This window comes from Astatotilapia calliptera, chromosome 12 (assembly GCF_900246225.1).
Source record: "Astatotilapia calliptera chromosome 12, fAstCal1.2, whole genome shotgun sequence".
Classification (NCBI taxonomy): Eukaryota; Metazoa; Chordata; class Actinopteri; order Cichliformes; family Cichlidae; genus Astatotilapia; species Astatotilapia calliptera.
Genome location: NC_039313.1, coordinates 13,726,818 through 13,745,098, shown reverse-complemented (window position 1 = coordinate 13,745,098; position 18,281 = coordinate 13,726,818). Strand labels below are relative to the sequence as shown.

The 18,281-nt window shown below is 38.1% G+C and overlaps 1 protein-coding gene across 2 annotated transcripts; it reads right to left on the bottom strand.

Moving 5' to 3' along the window:
- Window positions 1-26: 26 nt before the first annotated feature.
- cbwd (COBW domain containing) lies at window positions 27-17,074 on the bottom strand. 2 transcript variants are annotated; one of them, XM_026187909.1, is made up of 16 exons: window positions 16,886-17,074; window positions 15,704-15,848; window positions 15,461-15,547; window positions 14,963-15,059; window positions 13,087-13,178; window positions 11,204-11,263; window positions 9,558-9,595; window positions 8,350-8,396; window positions 6,835-6,921; window positions 6,697-6,741; window positions 6,075-6,131; window positions 3,523-3,574; window positions 1,573-1,641; window positions 1,414-1,479; window positions 1,172-1,295; window positions 27-531 (listed from the first exon to the last, which is right to left on the bottom strand). In XM_026187909.1, the coding sequence occupies exons 2-16, from the start codon at window positions 15,807-15,809 to the stop codon at window positions 458-460; spliced, it is 1,101 nt and encodes a 366-aa protein (XP_026043694.1). In that variant the 5' UTR covers window positions 15,810-15,848; window positions 16,886-17,074; the 3' UTR covers window positions 27-457. The 2 variants fall into 2 exon arrangements, with proteins under 2 accessions (XP_026043694.1, XP_026043695.1); XM_026187910.1 differs by having other exon boundaries at window positions 15,704-15,843.
- Between the last annotated feature and the right edge of the window lie 1,207 nt (window positions 17,075-18,281).

Genomic DNA, 18,281 nt, shown 5'->3' with positions numbered 1-18,281 from the left:
TATCAGGAAATCAGTAGAATACATACTTCAGAAGAAAAACAAACGTTTATTTTGAATAATTTAAAATCCACATATTCAAAGTGGGAAACATAGGTAGGACCACTTCAAGTACCATCCATTCCCCAAGTAGCAGAGCATGTGCATTGCTGGGTTGGCTCCTAACTTTGTAAATATGTTTATTTTATCAAATAAAACTTTCTAAAAATGCAATGGATTAATTAAATCACTGGACTTGTTTTGGGTAAATTTTCAGGGTCAGAATCTACAACTCCTTCTAAACGTAGCTTTTAAAGCAGGCTGTGATGGACACTAGTGCCTAAACACTTTATCCACCCTCTGATCTACCAAATCTTCATATAGAAAAGGAGTCTGAATGACAATCGCAGGACAGCCAGTCCCAACGCTTTTGCTCCAGAGTCAAAATCTGAAGCGAAGAAGAGGAAAAAAGGGCTTGAAGCTAATTTTTCTCTGAGCCGAGTAGCACTGTAGAAACAAACTTTTCCTGCAGAATGTCCTTGTCCAGGTTTCTTCCTGCAAAACAAAGTGGATTTTAATAAAGTTTGGCCACACACAGATATGAAAAGTGTAGGAGTTTTTTCCACTGCAGATAAAATGCCTCCATTTACAGTAACGTCCTTTGGTTATTAATGACCAATAAGTAAGCTAGACAGAAAACTAGGACGCAAAGAAAATTTATGATTTTTTTTTTTTTATAACCAGAAAAACAATTTTACAATGGTGAATAAACGTTAGTAAACTATCTCCATGTAGTCAATACTGGCACAGAGAATGATTTAAAAATCTATAACAAAAGACCATTTTAATCGTTTAATGCAACATGCTGAATTTTAAGTAGTAAGAAAGCAAAAATTGTGTTTTTCACTGATATGCAGTCAAAGTGATTTACAATAAAATAGAGATAAATAAATCAAAAGTAGGAGGAATCACAGTAAATTAAAGTGCTGTTAATACAAAATCAAGTTACAACACAGAATAAAGTAAACCGGTAGAGTAAAAATAGTTTCTATGAGCAAAAGTCTCAACATCAACAAAGTTGTTTTTACAGCTTTTCAAAGCAACCCACAGAGTCAGCTAAACACAGCTGGAGTGTGATACTGTTCCAGAGTGGTATGAGGTGCATAAACACAAAAAAGTGTGTGTGCGTCTTCACCTATAAAGACAAGCCGGTTTATTCGCGGGTTCTCCCAGAGCTGTTGCGTCTCATTCAGCTCGTACAGCTCGTGAACCCCCTGCAGCATCACTTGGTGGCCTTTATCTGCAAACGACACTATGCCCTGTAAAAAACACACCGGTGACACATTAACCACACATTTGGAACTGATTACAGTAGTTAATAAGGCTCACATTATTGATCACTGTCGCCACCGGGGTGTCTATTGTGTTGTGCTGTACCTTTAAGCGGATGACGCTCATCGGCTGCCCGTCTTTGTTACAGAAAATCTTTTCCCACAGCAGATCCTGAAACGGAGGAAAATAAATTCAAAGGACGTTGCCGTTTTGCATATAATTAGCAATAACAGCAGAGATATGAATGATGAAGAGCGTGTTCACCTGGATGAAGGCGTTCAAGGCGTCCTCAGACAAATCCCCAGCAATTTCAAAGGTCACAGTTAAAATACTCTGAGGATGCAACATACAATATCAAAATCAAACATATAATTAGAAAAATATTATTACTTTTAAAATTAAAAGTATATACTTCAAACATGCTTGGTTTCTATACGTTTGTGCCCTGAGCAGAACTGATGGGATTTACTTCAAACACAAATTCACATAAATTTTCAGTTTACTGAAACTAGCAAAGTCGTAATGAAAGCTAAACAAAAGAAGTGTTTTTCTAGCACCCAAACCGATGACTTTGTAAATGAACGTGAGAAACAACACGACCCCACGTGGCACCTGAAACCCAGCTCCACACTCCTTTTTTTTTATCACCCCCCCCCCCCCCCCCTCTCTTTTTCCTCTCTCTCACACAGAAACACAGTCCCTCCCCTCCATACTTCCTCACAGCATTTAAAGGGCACTTTGCAGATATTTGAGGGGTTTTGTGTCAAAGTGTTAAAGTTATATACTTCCTTGTCTTTTAGTATAACAACAGAATAAGAGCATTCTCATTTACATGAAAAGAGCAACATGGGGGGAGAAGAGGTGGAGGGGATTGAGAGTGTGCCTGTTGAGCTTCATGCGGGAAAGGAAACCTGAGAGAAAAAGACAACAATGCTGTGATTTACCCACACAAATAACCCTAATCTCTCCTCATCCTGTGATAAAAGTTCATGGGTATAAAGCACAAGTGACAACAGAAAGAGACCTAATTGCTTAAAGGAAGCATACGATCTATTAACTGATGAGCATATCCATGTGAAACTAACCCTGGAAGAAACAAAGTTTTGCCAAATATTATTTAATATGAAAACAAATCAGCTCAAGAGACAATTGTGATTAGAGTTACACTTTATATTTTGTATTCATATCCAACATCCTGGATTCATAAATGGATTCTGTTTAAACAACTATAACGCCACAAAACGCAGAGAAGATTCTTGCCAGTGTCGTGATCATCTAGTCAACACACAATATTGCGTAAAATTCTTGAGCGACCCTCAAGTTCTCTATATATTTAGTTGTTCAGGCTTTCTGAAAGGGTTGCAAACGGCTGTTGTGTGCCAAATAGAAAGAACTGGGCTGAAAAACAAGTGGCAACAGGTCTGATGGCATGATGAAGCTTTGGTACAAATTCTCATCAGTGTATAAGGCAGAGGTCAGCAGAGAGATACAGCAGTGAGTGTTTACACGATGGAGGCTCTGTCATGATTTGGAGCTACTTTCCAGCCAGTGGTGTTGGGCATCATGTCAAAATTGATGGAATTACAAATGAAGGAAAGTACAGTGTGATTTTGATCCACCATGCAATACCATCTGGAAAGTATCTGATCGGCAACAGCTTCATTTTTTCAGCATGACAATGATCCCAAACACACTGGCAGTCAAGTAAAAGCATACATGGATAGAAAAGCACACACTAGAAGACCATTAGTCTTGGACTGGCCTCCCCAGAGCCCGGACCTCAATATTACTGAAGTAATGTGGAAATATTGTATTTACGTGCATGATTCAATAAATCACTGCACCTATTCCACATTTTCCTACCAAAATATAAAGAAACAAAGACCGACTTTCAACTTTTGCTCAGTACTGCAAGTCTGTCAGCTGTGAATGTTAAGTTGTGTATGACTCAGTCAGGGTTTGTTTAAAATGTCATAAAAAACATCAAAAGCCTCAAGTTGATCTAATCACAAAAAGCATTGTGGGAAGGGATTTTTCACTATAGTGAGACAGCCCAGGGGAATGCAGGGCAGAGTTTTAGCCTGAGGACAATGAAGCCCTCTTTCTCCCGTAGGAAATGATGTGTTGAAATAAATTAGCAAACAAAACAAGAAAAACTCCCAGTGGTGTACAAAGCTCAAGAACAGGAAATAAATCAACTGAAAGAGACAATACCTTGTCAAGATGTGCTCTTGTAGGTTTGACAAGTTGGAGTTTCTCTGCAAGACTTCGAGATAAGAGAAATTATGGTTTTACATAGATTTTTTGTGACACTCAGATAAAAACAGATAAAGTAAATCAACCTCATTTTTAAAATATTACAGTAGAGTATTTGCAGTTTTGCCTCTGTACGCCACCCCATTGGATTTTAAATGAAATGGTTGAAGTGCAGACTTTCAGCGTTTATTCAAAGGGTGTAACAAAACTACATCATGAACTATTTAGGAATTACAGACATTTTCTTTTCTTTTTTTCTTTTTTTGCACAGCCTCCTGTTTTTCAGAGGCTTAAACATAATAGGACTGTCGAGTAGTTTCACAGCCAGGTGAGACCCGTTTTTTTATTATTTCATGACAGATTAAGCAGCTAAAAGATCTGAAGATGATTCTAAGTGATGAACTTTGATATTTGGTAACTGTACACTGGAAACTCTATATATGAGGTCCACAGTGCATGTCAGTAACCTGGTTTCAACCTAACAGAGCATCCAGAGCTGCTGAAGGCAGAAAAATCCACAAATGAGCAGCAACTGAAGGCAGCTGCAGTAAAAGCTTAGCAGAGCAGGGGGAGAAACAGTGTTGGGAGTTATTGACCAGTGTTTTTTAAATAAAAATTTAAAAAGTAATTACTTAAAAAAATTATTTCTTTGTCCAATTACATTTGAGCCTCTGAAAATGGGAGATTGTGGATAATATCTGTAATTCCTAAACAGTTAATGCAATAGTTTAACCCCATTGTTTTGACTTAAAGCCCACTGCAGTGGTGTACAGAAGCAAAATTTTAAAAAATCTAATTTAATCTAATTATATATATATACTCTTTGCATATTATGTTATGTTAGACCACCAATTACATTTTGTGCCTTTGGAGCTGCCTCTACTATTTTTGTACTGTGTGTCCTCTTCTCTGATAGCTGACGTCGCGGGACATTTAAGAACCTGTTTGTGTTGATCTCACACTGTTATTATTTTAAATTGGTAACAGTTAATCTAAGGGGTTTATTGCTTATTGCAGTGCTTCCTACTGCGGACAGTGGGATCCCCTCAATGGACTTTAAGATGAAGCACAAGTTATGAAGTTTGCTGCTATACCTGGAATTATTTCATTTCATTAAAAAAAAAAAAAAAAACACAAGCAGAAAAAAGAATTCACTTTTTCCTCCAGAGTTGGTCAGGAGTGATCAATAACAATCAAACACTGATGCTGAGCTCATAAGAAGCCACTGCTTTGTTTTTGAGGTTAACCAGCCAGACAGGTTTAAGCTTCTATCTAAAAATGGCATCTGGAAAAAATGCTTGGAACCATCTCCGTTGTCTCGAAAGCTGCAAAGTTTAATTCTGATTTTGTGGTATGTTTACTTTTATGTATTACTGCCTATTGCAAAAACATTATCATTATGGCCTTCATTATTAAATAAAGGTTAACCAACTGCAAATGTACTTGACCCTACTGATGACTTTTATCTGTTTCCTCCTAATCTTCTACAGAAAAGAAGTGGACTTTAGAGATTTCTTCTTTGTGTTTGATCTCAAAGTATAATGCAATGTATGCTGTGCTTAATTACAGCTCTAAACAGACTTGCAAAGGCTTTAGAAATGCCAATTAAATCCTACAGAACACCCACCAACACTTCCAAACAAACTACAGCCCTTGTGCCCCCACTTCTCCCTGACCTCACAAGGAGGCTAAATGTTGTGTCCAGCTGCTTGAGCCCTGCGTGCTGTTAGTGCCACACAGGCTGAGCGGCGGGGGGCCGCTTCAAACAGCCAGCATGGGATTGAAGGGAGGCGGGGCCCGTGATCTCAAAGGCAGGGGTAAAGGAGCTATCTTTTGGGACAAGGGAAACTCCTCGGGAGCCAATGGACACACACAGCACTAATCCTCTGCAGCTGGCCCAGAGACAGTGACTCGGGGCATGTAAGAGAGCTTTAACACATTCACATGAAGGGATGAACACTGATTCTTTTCATTATAATGGCATTCTACAGGGGATACAATGTGATGATCATCCTGTGGTGTAACAGAGGGATGCTCAATAAAAGAGTCTGTTAATTAGGGAGAAACATGGTCACCACGGTATCAGGACTGCTGGGTAGACAGTTCAAAGTAGCAGCAGAGGCCATCAGTGGCATCAAAATTATTATGTTTTTATCTTTGGACTGCAAGTTTTTGAGATGAGGACAACAGATATAAGTAGTGAGCAGTACATAAACTGGACAATGCATTAATAAAGTGCCAAAGAAAGATTTCAGCTCTGAAATGCTTTTATGTCAATATATTTTCTTGAATTTCTTTAGGGTTTCACGTCAGTTCTTATTCTCAGTAACATACCGTAAACACCTCAACATAAATATTTGTATCATCTTTAGTTTAAGCTTTATTTTGAAAATCTGTTTCTTCATATGAGGATGTCAATAATCATGCAGCACTTACACGTGCACCAGTTATCTACACTGATGTTATGTTTGGCTTTCAATAATAACTTGAGTTACATTAAACTGACTCACTTTGCTCCGTCCTTACTGTCGAAGGAATGCAGATCCAACACTTCAGAGAGATCAACCCTGCAGACAAAGATCACAAGTTATTTTATTTTATTCTTTAGTTTAATTTAAATTCCACACCAAGTTGAGTAATAAATCAATAAATTAAGCCAGACATTTAAACTTTTCTAAAACAAAGTAACCAAGTCAGCTGAATTAGGCACAAAACCCCCAAAAGTTTTGACAATGTTTTTTCGGTTAACCCCTCGCTGCATGGCGTCTTTCATCTGCTCACCCAGTTCTGAACTCTGAAGGAGTTATGCTTGTGTTAGCCAGATGCTACCTGGGTTCAATAACGCACAGCAGGGTGCGTGCGCACACATATTTGGATGCATGCGCATTCGCACATATGCAGACCTGGGGTCAGAGAGCAAAGCCTTGTGAGAAACTGGACACCACGCAGGGGTTTGGTGTTTACTCAGGTCACAGCAGTTTGTGTTTGTACATGTGCAAGTCACGTCTGAACAGCTTTATCTTTGACACAAAGATCTGAGCAGGAGTCACACCAAACACAGCAGGGGACCAGGCCACAGAGAAGCCACTTAACCCTTTCTCACAACACGATTCCCTATACCTTACCACTCACCTTGATCTTTGGGTTTCTATGATCTTGACGAGCCCATTTATAGACCTGAAGTCAGAGAAACCATAAACTTTACACATATCCACTCTACAGACACCTAAATAGGGAGATGACAACCAGGACAAAATATTGAATGCTGACCTGACAGTGTCTTTGACTTCCTTTAGTTCCTCCTCCGTCACCAAGTCTGTTTTGTTGATAATGGTCAAGTCAGCAACAGCAATTTGTCTGAAAGGATAATAAAGACAACGCTGAGTTCATGTGACAAGTGAACACGCACTTTAAATTTTCTATGACACCAACAATGGACAAAAAACAAAACAAAACCCACAAAGAAGTGTAGAAAACCTGACACACAGGTACACCTCAGTCCCATGAAGGTTCTTATCTATAATCAGATATTATGCAGTCATGATCTTGCCTGGCAACTGGCTAAAAGAGCATTTCTAGTATTTATGCACCTGCAACACCTTTCACAACATTAATATTTGATGTACATCTACAGAAGTTTTTAGTCAGTTTATTTTATATTAGAGAAGCAAGTGAACACAGTTGTTAAGACCAGTTCTTATTGGTTATCTCAAATTGCCAAAGTAAAATCTCAACTTCCTCCAACTTATCATTGCATCATCACCTCTGGATTAAACTACTGTAACTCTCTGTAATTTGATTGTGCACACATTAATCTCTCCTTTGCTTCCAGTTAGTCCTAAATATTGCTGCACATCTCTTTAACATGATCACATAACTCCAGTCTTAGCAGGTTTACACAGGGCCCTGCCCATTTTCGAATTGATTTTAGGATTCTTTTACTCACTTTTGGTGCTACTTCTTAACCAGCTGCTCGACTTATATAATCCTAAAACTGCATTTAGAACATCTAGTCGAGATATTTTTAAATCCCATCTTAAAATGAATGCTTTTACCATGGCATTTTTTCAAGCTCATTTTCCCATCAGGTGTTTTACGCTGTGGCGTTTGTTTGGTTTTTTCCAACTTGTTTTTAGTCAGTTTGACTGGTTTTGTTTCATTGATATGTGGTTTTATCTTGTTTGTTTGAAATTAACTTGTAAAGCACTTTGACCAACCTTGTTGCTTTCAAGTGTGCAACAGAAATAAAACCGACACTGACAACCACAAAAGTTAAGTTATACATGACCGGCAACCATCTACCGCACCTCTTTTCATTGTGATTAAGTGTGTCAATTTTCCAGCGGAAAAAAGAGGCTAAATAATACAGTAGCATGGGCATGTATTAGTAAGTCTTAATGTGTAGCAACGTGAAATGCACAGCAAACTCAAGTGAGACTTGAGCACTGTTTAGTTTAGAGGTGAATACACAAAGACAAAGGATGCAAAAGGTCACGCAACTGCTCTTTTGTCATCAGCATATTTGTTCAACGACAACAGCACACAGCTGCTGTAAGACACAAGCTGGGAGACAAACACAGAGCCGCGACGAGAGCAGAGTCCACATTGAGTCATAAAAGCTTGATGATGGCGATACTGTGCGGTTGGTTCTGTCTGTAATTTTGGGAAATCCACCCTATTCATGTCTGCACAGTAATTATAAAGTTTGTTAGCATAGCTTTGCAAAGACAATAAATGGCTCCTGCTTCCAAAGAAATTATTTTAAAAAAAATACAGCCAACTTACCTGGCTGCTTCATTGACAAGTCCATCTGCTTTTTCCTCTGCTAGTTGCTAACATGTGGAGAGTGGAGATAAGTTACAAATGCAACGTCAAAATGACAAATAATAATAAGAATTTAAAGGGGCTGCATTGCTCATGCTTTATGTGTTCTTTCAAGAATCAGAATAGCTAATATGTACAAAAATGTGACACTGAGATAGATAAGAAAGGCCTGCGTTTAATATCTGCAAATTAAGTGATTTTCTTAACACGTGGAACCACGGGAGATCACTTTCCATTTTCTTTTTATCTCCTCTTCTTGCTGGATGGGACACAAAAGACTGCACTGGGGGTGCTGCATTTTCCAAAACAGCTTAATATGTAATAACAGGGAGAGCAGGAGGTGTTAATCTGGGTCCTGACCCTTAGTGCCAGCGTGACATTAATCTGTCATCGGCTGAATCACCACAGCTTTGTCTCTAGAGGACTGAATGACAAAAAATGTATTAAATAAAACCTAATAGAATGACCAATTGCTGCTTTTATCTGACATCCTCTCTCCTGGGACTGAAAAGTCAGGGGCAGATAGATTTATATAAATTTAGGACAGACAGATATTTGATGAGATAGATGAAAGGAGAGACAGGTGAGTGGATGTGACATTCCTATTACATGGTCACATCTCTGATATCCATTACTCTTTCACTAAGATTTAAATCCCCTGTCTTTCTGTCAGGAGTTTCTTCACGTTGCCTTTGAGGAGAGGACAGCGCCTAGGCCATGAAATGTGTCACCTCAGTGAGTATGACACCTTCAAATTAGAGCCCATTATCTAGATGTCACTTGCCCCACTCCTTTTAAGTAGCACAAAGGGGGCAGGATGTGACTGCGTATCTATTGCTGTTTACTGCAGGTTAACAAACAACTGCATAAGTTTAGCACCAAAAAGTCACTAAATGAGTTTAGCTACTACTCAGAATTTGCACTGAAGCTGACTGACATGGTCAAGACTACAACTAACAGTTATTTTCTTCCTATTATTAATTATTCAGTGTGAAAGATCAATCAGAATGTCCCCACAATGCAAAGTGAACTTATTAAACAGTTCAAAATCTCCCAAATTATTAAACTCAAATGCTCATTGCAGACCGTTTCTTGAACATCTTGTCTGTCTTGAGTAATTATTTTAGTACTAAATGTCTCAAAGCTACTCAAAAGTACACAACACAAACCTGCAGTCCATACTTTGCATCAATGACAGTGACGATGCCTAGGAGAGACAAAAACACCACATATCGAGGATTAGTGAATTAAAGGCGAAACCACAACTTGTGCTTGTCCTCTCTGTGCAGCAGCTGCCTGTTGGTGTTTGGTTTTGTCTGTCTGAGCTACTTTGTCTGAATTATTTCGAGAACACTTTTGGTTTTGTAGCCTGTAACAACAGAGTAGACAGCTGAGTATTGAGCGTGAGAACCAAGGTACCATTTAAAGTAGACACAATTTGGCCAAGTCAGATACACTACATGGACAAAAGTACAGCTCCACCCAAATATAACACCTACAGGAACTGCTCACCCGTGAAAACCCATGCCGTGAAGCTCCCGGTGCACAGGTTTCATGCTGATGTTAATGTCAGTTATTGAGGCTGCATCCACGTCAGCACTCGCTGACCTGCTGCCAGTTGGTTGTTAAGCAGTTCCACTTTGCAATAACACCACATATGAATGAATGAATTCAGTGCGCTCTTTAGAACAACCCATTCTTTCATGTTTGTAAAGGCAGACCGCATGGTGAGGTGCTCTGTTTTATATTTATGTACTTTTGAAAATAGGACTGAGAAGACTAGAATTCAAGGATTAAAAGGTGTGGCCCAATACTTTTGTCGAATGTACGTCATCGCTATAAAAAAAAAATAAAAAAAATAAAAAAAAACACGCAGAATTTAAGCCAGTGTGATCATGTTTTTTAAAATCACATTTATTCTGCAATTTGAGCTTCATAGGCCCGAAACAGAAAACCTAAATTTTAGCCTTTAAGAATATTTTAATTCCGTTTAAATTTTGTTTTTAATGGTACAGAACAGGTAGTAATAGTAGTAGTAGTTATACACATAAGGGACCAGAGAAGCTTAAGTAAACACACCAGAGTTTACATTAGGATCTTTATACTGACAACACTATTATCATGTTATTTGTACAGAATAATAAGATCTGTGCTGGGATTTTCAAATTAGTCAACTCTGCAGTGAAAAAGTTGCAATTAATCAAATTCAGAACAATTTTTAACTAAAGAAAGTGTTTAGTGTAGTTAAAGGCTGTTTGCATGAGCACCAAAACAGATAGAAATCCAGCCACAAATGTCAGCTGTTTGCAGTTCTCTGCTCCGTGTGTGTGTGTGTGTGTGTGTGTGTGTGTGTGTGTGTGTGTGCGCGCGCGCGCGACACAGTGTGACATAGCAGAAACACGTGCAGCAGTACATTAACAGTGAAAGCAACTGCTAAAGAGTGTTAAGAGTGGAGGCTTTCACATTTACCTTACATGACGCAAGTGTGCATGCACCTGATGAAAAATACGTTTCTTAAACTATTTGGTTTTTAAACTGTTGCTTTATACTTTTAATTCTCCGTCTTTACAAACACAATAAAGGCAAACACATTCAAATGGAAAGACTTACAATATGTGCACGCAACTAGAGAAGGGTGCAATAAAACGTAAACATTTGAAATGTGATTTCACGCCTCACCAAAGACGCCATTATCTCTGTTTATCTCTACATAGGAAGTAGATGTGTGATGGGCTTTACAGCTGCAAAGTCAAAAAACCTGACAGACACAGCAAAAGCGCCAAAGTACAAACTTACATCATTACATATCTCTTACCGTCCAGATAGATGTCACTGCCAAGCTCTGCATCAACCCAGAACATGGAGGCCACAGCTCCTGTCAGAGGAAATGCAAAGTGTCTGATACCAAGGGCTAGATCCACTGACAATTTTCTTTCTGATTTATTTGAAAATGCTTTAGCTATCACAATTTCCACAGATTCAAGACATCTTAATAGTACGTCTTTTATTTGAACAAAAGAACCAGCAAATATGTAGTAAACACTTTAATTATTCTCACAAACCTTTCATGCATTTTTTGTCTGTGTTTTAAACAAAACCAATATCTGAAGCCTTCAGTTGTTCCTGTCCTTCTCGTACATTTGACTTGTTTCTATTTTCCTGAGGACGTGGTTATTACAAGACCCTCTGTTACCATGCCAGCCACCGCTTGTTCACATAGCTCCCTTTGTCTAAGTGCCAAGCCAGAATAAGAAAGCATTGTAAATATTTGATGCACGTGTAATGAAAACACTGTTTTTGAGTGGCATGTTTCACATAACTCATCCAGCCTCTTCTTGAAAGAAATGAGATAATCCCCTTGGGAGTCTTTATGACTGACAGCACTGCCAGAGCCAATGACAGACCTGTCCTCGTCCGTAACAAGCCAATGACGTGGCAGAGACGCGAGCCCTAGACCCACTCTGAGCGTGCTCAGTTGGTTCTGTCTTTTGTGTAAGCCATTAGCGCCTGACACCTGTCATTTAGTGGCACATCCCAAATGTTATAGCACTCGCCTTGTTATAGCCCAACACTGATTTTGTGATTCAAGCCTAAGCAATGAATGGATAGCAATACTATCACAGCAGTTAGTTATAAAATGGTAAACTTGAGATGAATATCCCTAGTAAACGTCTTAGTGCGGTGGTTAATACATTTGCTCGGCAAGAAGAAGCTGGTTCAACTGGGGTTGCATCAGGAAGGGGATGTGGTGTAGCAAGGCAGAGAGAGACACTGTTACCATAATGATACAGAAACCTAAATAAAGAATTATGGTTCACTTTTTAACCCTCTCAGGCTCAAATTAAACTTTTTGTTGCTAATGCACAACCAAGTCCTGCAGTGGTACTTCTGAATAAAATAAAATCTCATAAAATATGTATGTGGGGTAATCAGGTTGTTAGTTTTTAACTGTTGCAAATCTGCAACGCCCACCTTGAGAGGGTTAAAACTTCTAGGCAAGAATTTTATCTCACTAAAACAGATAGTTTAGCCTGTCAAAACAGTACTGGAAGTAGACTGACATTAATTTAGCACTACTCTAGCCTTACTGACCAAAGCCATATTTAACCATACATGCAAACAGTGCATTCAAACACAGAATAAATCTGTGCAAGCCAGAGGAAACCCACGCAAGCACAGGAAGAACAAAAACCACAGAGATAGGCCCAAGCTGGCCAAGACACTAGAATCAACCATCATCCCTTGTTGGTTCTAGTTTACACCAATCTTTACCTTTACATGACTTGAAAAACTTTAACTGGTGTGTTCAACTTTCTCTAGCATTCAGGATATAAAACGTAGCAGCTGAAATTGTGAATTTAAGATTTATGATAAAAATCAATCAATAACCGACTGGCAGACACAGAGACTGCGAAAAAATAAGATCTGACGTTCATGACATGACATCTGTGTGTGTGTGTGTGTGTGTGTGTGTGTGTGTGTGTGTGGGGGGGGGGGGGGGGGGGGGGGGGGCTGTAAAAAAACTGCTTCCAGCCCACACACACCACCTGGTGGAACAGCTGGTGACTGAGGTTTCACAGAACCAGCAAATAACTGAATGTTTGCTGCCTGTGCTGCAGATTAAAATCAGCTACAAACAAACACACATATATGCTCAACATATTCTAACTTCTCCAAAAAAATGAAAAAGTATGTTACCTGGATCAGCAAGTCCAGTGGTTTCTAACAAGATGTAGTCAAACTTTCCTTTCTTCTCCATCAGGTTTTCAATGGCTTTGAGACCATTGTCCCTTAAAAAAAACAAAACAAAAAAACCCAATGACCAATAACTAAAGACAGCTTATATTTAACTTGCCAATTGACATCCTATCGTCTTATCCAAGAAAACACAATACAAACTCTTATTTGACAAAACAGCCAAAATCAAGGACTGAATACCCGCTCATTTATGTTTATATTTTTATATATATTTTCAATCATCTCTACATTACAGAGCAGTGGAGGCCACATGAGAAACTGGGTTTTGCTGTGGAGGGCCACACCAAAAATGGGGAACTCAATTCTGCTCAATAGTCATTTTATCTTTTTATAAACTGCCACTGATAAGATGCTCTGATCAGGCCCCAACGGAGGCCAACTGGGAAAATTCACTGGACACCCCTGTTATAGAACAATACCATATACAAAGAATTATGAATGTAGGATATAAGGTAAGTTCACATATAAAATATATGAAACATATATCACTTCTTCTTCTTCTTTAGGTTTTTCCCTTTAGGGGTCTCCACAGCAGATCGTCTGCCTTCATTTCACCCAACCCTACCATCCTCCTCTGTCACACCAGCCCTATATATGTCCTCCTTCACTACATCCATGAATCTTCTCAGTGATCTTCCTCTTTTCCTCCTGCCTGGCAGCTACAAATGCAATATCCTTAATCCAACATATCTACTATCCCTCCTCTGCACATTTCCAAACCATGTCTAACTTTAACACTAAAACCCATTCCAAATCCCGTCCATGTTGGTCACTCTCAATAAATACCTTTGCAAAAAGTAACAATAAATATATAAAACAATTCAAACTGGTCAAGTGATACAGCACTTAATCTTCCTGTTGGTCAAATAAGCCTTACAGACACAACAGATGTATTTTAGTTTATTTAAAAAAAACTATGCTCACAAATTATACCCTCACTGTACGCACAAATCAGTCCCACATCCTCCTTCACGCTTTGTGGTCGGAAACGCACACTTTGTGACTCACAAAGAAACCACAACTGAAGGTAATTCATCAAACCAAAGTCCAGGTTTCCACAGGTCTAATGTCCCAGTTTCTTTGCGACAGTTTGATGATGAAGACATGATTCACAGAGTATCCTCTCGCAAGTTTATGTTAAGGTGACGCTGACCGGACGTTGCAGGCATTGGTGTGGGCTCTGATCTAAGACTGCAATAACTGGGGACTAATGAAGCTGGAAACTTGAAAAGGACTGTTTCTGTAAACCCACACAACATGCTGATGGTCTAAAGAACATTATGATCGCAAGAAATCACACTAAAAAAAACTACATATAGCACATATCTAGTAATTATTTCCTATGAATATCTTATGTAGCTGGTTAAGATGCTGAAGTAATGTAAAAGGCGACACCTTCAGAAATTCAAAATTTGTAACATATTTTTTCTTCGCAGACACTTTTATTCATGATCCTCTTTGTATTATTTCATATTTCAATATCTTCAGTATTCCTCTATATCTGACAAAATGTGAATGAGAGGATAATTTATTTATTTACTTTTTGATCGTGGGACCCATAGTGCCAGAAATTATACATGTGTTTAAAAATCATTGCATAATAATATCCCTGAAAAATCAGAGTGAAACTATGAGTTTTATCGGAGATGGCTGTCACACTGAAAAGAAATCTCATACTTTTCCAATCTCACATAAAAATGCACCAATTATTACCACAGTAGTAGTATTATAATGTCTTATTAGAAATAGAAATGAGTCAAAATGTATATTCTTAATGCTAACTCAACACTAAATGGGCTTTAGCTACTCTACATACTTGACAGAGCAGCAGAGGCAGCCGTTCCTCAGTTCTAGCCACTCCTCGTATAGCTCTCCTGCCTGACTCACTGCAAGGGACTTCTCAAGGGCACTGCCTGCAAGAAGAGGAAAGATGAGCGATTCACACCTAGAAATTTATACCAATACATTCAACATTTACAAGATCTATAAAGATGTCAAATGAGGTTTTCACACCAATCAAACTAATAAAAACACAAATGTAAATAGGCTAAACTACAAAACTGTCCACTGCTTGACTGAACATAAATGAAGGCAACAATGCCATACTTCAAATGCAGTTCCTAACTTTAAAAAATCTAGATGAAAAACTTTGGCTTTTTGTATATCAGTGTAAGTTTGTTACTGTGCTGCCCTCTAGTGGAAATCAGAGGAAATAACAACAACAATCATTCACCTGTCACCAAGAAAACAGAACAAAACAGGCAAAAATAACGCCTGCTTTTGATTTCTCTGAGGCATATTAACGGTTTACTACCTTCTCCAAATTCATTTAGTATGACAGCAATCCGCTTGTTGTGTTGTTCTGTAAGGATATAGTTCAGGAGTGTAGTTTTTCCAGCACCTATGAATAAATAAATACAGAAACATATAAGGAGTGATATTAGTACCATACTTATGATGTAACACAGGCTGAGTAAACAATACCCTGCAGCTTAGTCTCAGATTATAACTCTTTTATAAGCTCATTAAAGCAGCTCGTAATACAGATCTCGCTCACCAAGATAGCCTGTGATGATAGTGACCGGTATTTGCCCTACGGGAGGACCAGGCTGTGTGTCGATGGGCACCAACTCTGGGCAATCATCATCCTCATCCAACATCATGCCAGAAATTATGTTTTAGGTGCACAAGGTTTATCTGACCTGACCAATAAGCACAAAACACATATTGCTGAAGATATGCACAGTAAATAATAATAATAATTACTTAGTACATCTGGAGAAAAAGGTTAATGACATTAGTTAAACAATATGCCGAAGAAATCCATGAATAAAAACATAACTCAGGCACATTTTCTTCAGTTGTGTCATAACACATGACTGAACAGGCCTATGAGAATTTTTTAGAAAGGGACTTACTGTATAATAGAGAAATGTTTACAAGTCTAAACAAACCAGCAGATGTAATGTTCTCCACAGTTTTACCAGAACAGCAAAAGTGACATTCACTGAATTATACAGTTGTGATCAAAAGTTTACATACACTCGTCATGATTGTTCAACATACATCACCAACTACTTTAAAACACAAGAAGTAGGTGCACAAGTTTGAGTTCATTTAGGAATTTCTCAAATCCACACAGGGAAAAACTTATACAAACAGATTTAAATATAGATGTGTACCCAAACTAATATTTTTAAATACCCCTTAGCAAGTTGCACTTGACCAGATTCTTTTGTTAGCCATCAACAAAGTTCTGCCACAGTTCCTATATTTGACTACTCTTCTTGGCAGAATTGGCAGTTTATTTAAATTTGCTGGTTTCCTGACACTTCTACCACTTATAATGAGCCATGATTACTGATGGGAAGTTAGCAGGCATTGGTCTGATCTGGTTAAGACATTTTAGAGCCTTCAGCGCAACTTACTAACAGACTGAAGTCAGTGTATGTAAATATTTGTGTGGATCAGAGAAAATCCAAAATAAATCCATACTTGTGCAACCAATTCTTCTTTGTTAAAGTTACTAAAAACGTATGCTGCATAATCATTCAACCTTAAAAAAAATTAATAAGAAATAAATTTAAATAAAAAACCCTTTCAAGAAATCATCAAAAATCTAAAATTACTGCTACATTCATGCCCACGATGAGTGGATCTGTCCACAATCGTACGAGCCACCAGAATCGCCTGTATAACATAATGAAGAATAACGAGGAGGAACCGTTGTCTCTCCTACCTGCTGAATCACAATGACAACAGAAACAACCGGACTTCCTTCGAGTTGCTATGAATTAATTAAAAGGCTGTTCTTCATAAAATTGCAAACACTTGAAGTTTCATCAAAAAGCACTCGTCTCCACTGCTGTTGCTTAGACAGCGTGTTACACCGTCTACACTCCGCTCAAATCCTGAAGCAAGGACAAAGTTCCGCTTTTGCTATCAGCGATGAACTCAACAGGCAGAGTAAACGCTAAAGGTGGAAATTACAAAGAATAAATTACAAAGAAATTCTTTTAAACATTTAAAACTTTTTTTTCATTAAAATAAATACGCTAACGTGTGGTTTCTCTCGGCTCTAGAGACAGTTTCTCTACACGGACCTGGTCCTGGTTGATGGTGGCAAACAACCACACGGTGGGGACAAAAAACAGTTCATGACAAAGCGTGTCACATGGGCAGATTTTTATAAAGGAAACTTTTAGATATAACATATAATAGTAGCATTAATACAGTGCAACACATTTATGATTCTGTATATTGGATTAATACTGTTTTAGTATTCTATAAAAGGCCGCTGTATAAGGAATATGGAGTCAGCTGCAACAGCTTCCCACGTTTATTTTTCGTTTATCAACTGTCTTCAAAAGTTTGAGTTTGTGAAATTTATAGAGAGGCTAAATATCAGACATCACCCAGGATCACAATGTGATCCCCTGTGTTACAGATATATGACAGAAAACAGATATTACAACTAAAAATTTAAAGCCACAATTTACTTTAACTTCTCCAGATCGATAAACCTTCAAACATTACTGATAGGACACTTGTCAATAGGAAACATTTTTATATTAGGCTCAGTTACTTAAATATTGCATTTAGTCTTTTATTTACTTTCTTCTTATGCAAAATTTACCTGTTGTTTGAAGACAGTAAGCAATAGTTACAGACAATTTTAATCCTAAAGACTTAATTTAGTAGTTTTGTCTTTGCTATTTTAGTTATTGTCATGGTTGTCCGTTTTGAGCCCTGAGCTTGTTTGTTTTTTGTTATTGTTAAGTATTCTTCGTTTGGTTATAATCCATGGTATGTATTTCATGACTGTGAGTTTTTTGACAATATTTAATTGTTATTCCCGAGCCTTAACTATGATTCCTTGTTTGGACTGAGTTTTGTTTATTTCTATGATTCTTCTCGCATTCTGAGTTTGGTTTTTGATTCTGTTTGGGAGTCATCCTTGGTTTTGTGTAGTCTCACTGTGTTATCTCCTTGTATTGTCAAGTGTCTGTGTGAGACACTTGAAAAGTGATGTCTTTCAGATTAGTATGTTTTATTTTGATTTGCCTCTCCTGTCTTCTATTTACTTTTACTTCCTGTAGCTTCTTATCCTTGATTAGCAACAGCTGTTTTTGGTT

Bases quoted from the DNA above. Each gene is read 5' to 3' on its own strand.
- cbwd (XM_026187909.1), bottom strand. From the start codon at position 15,809: ATGATGTTGGATGAGGATGATGATTGCCCAGAGTTGGTGCCCATCGAC. The intron at 1,642-3,522 runs GTATTGTCTCTT...TTGCATCCTCAG, and splicing joins CAAGAGCACATCTTGACAAG to AGTATTTTAACTGTGACCTT. The intron at 1,296-1,413 runs GTACAGCACAAC...TGTTTTTTACAG, and splicing joins TGAGCGTCATCCGCTTAAAG to GGCATAGTGTCGTTTGCAGA.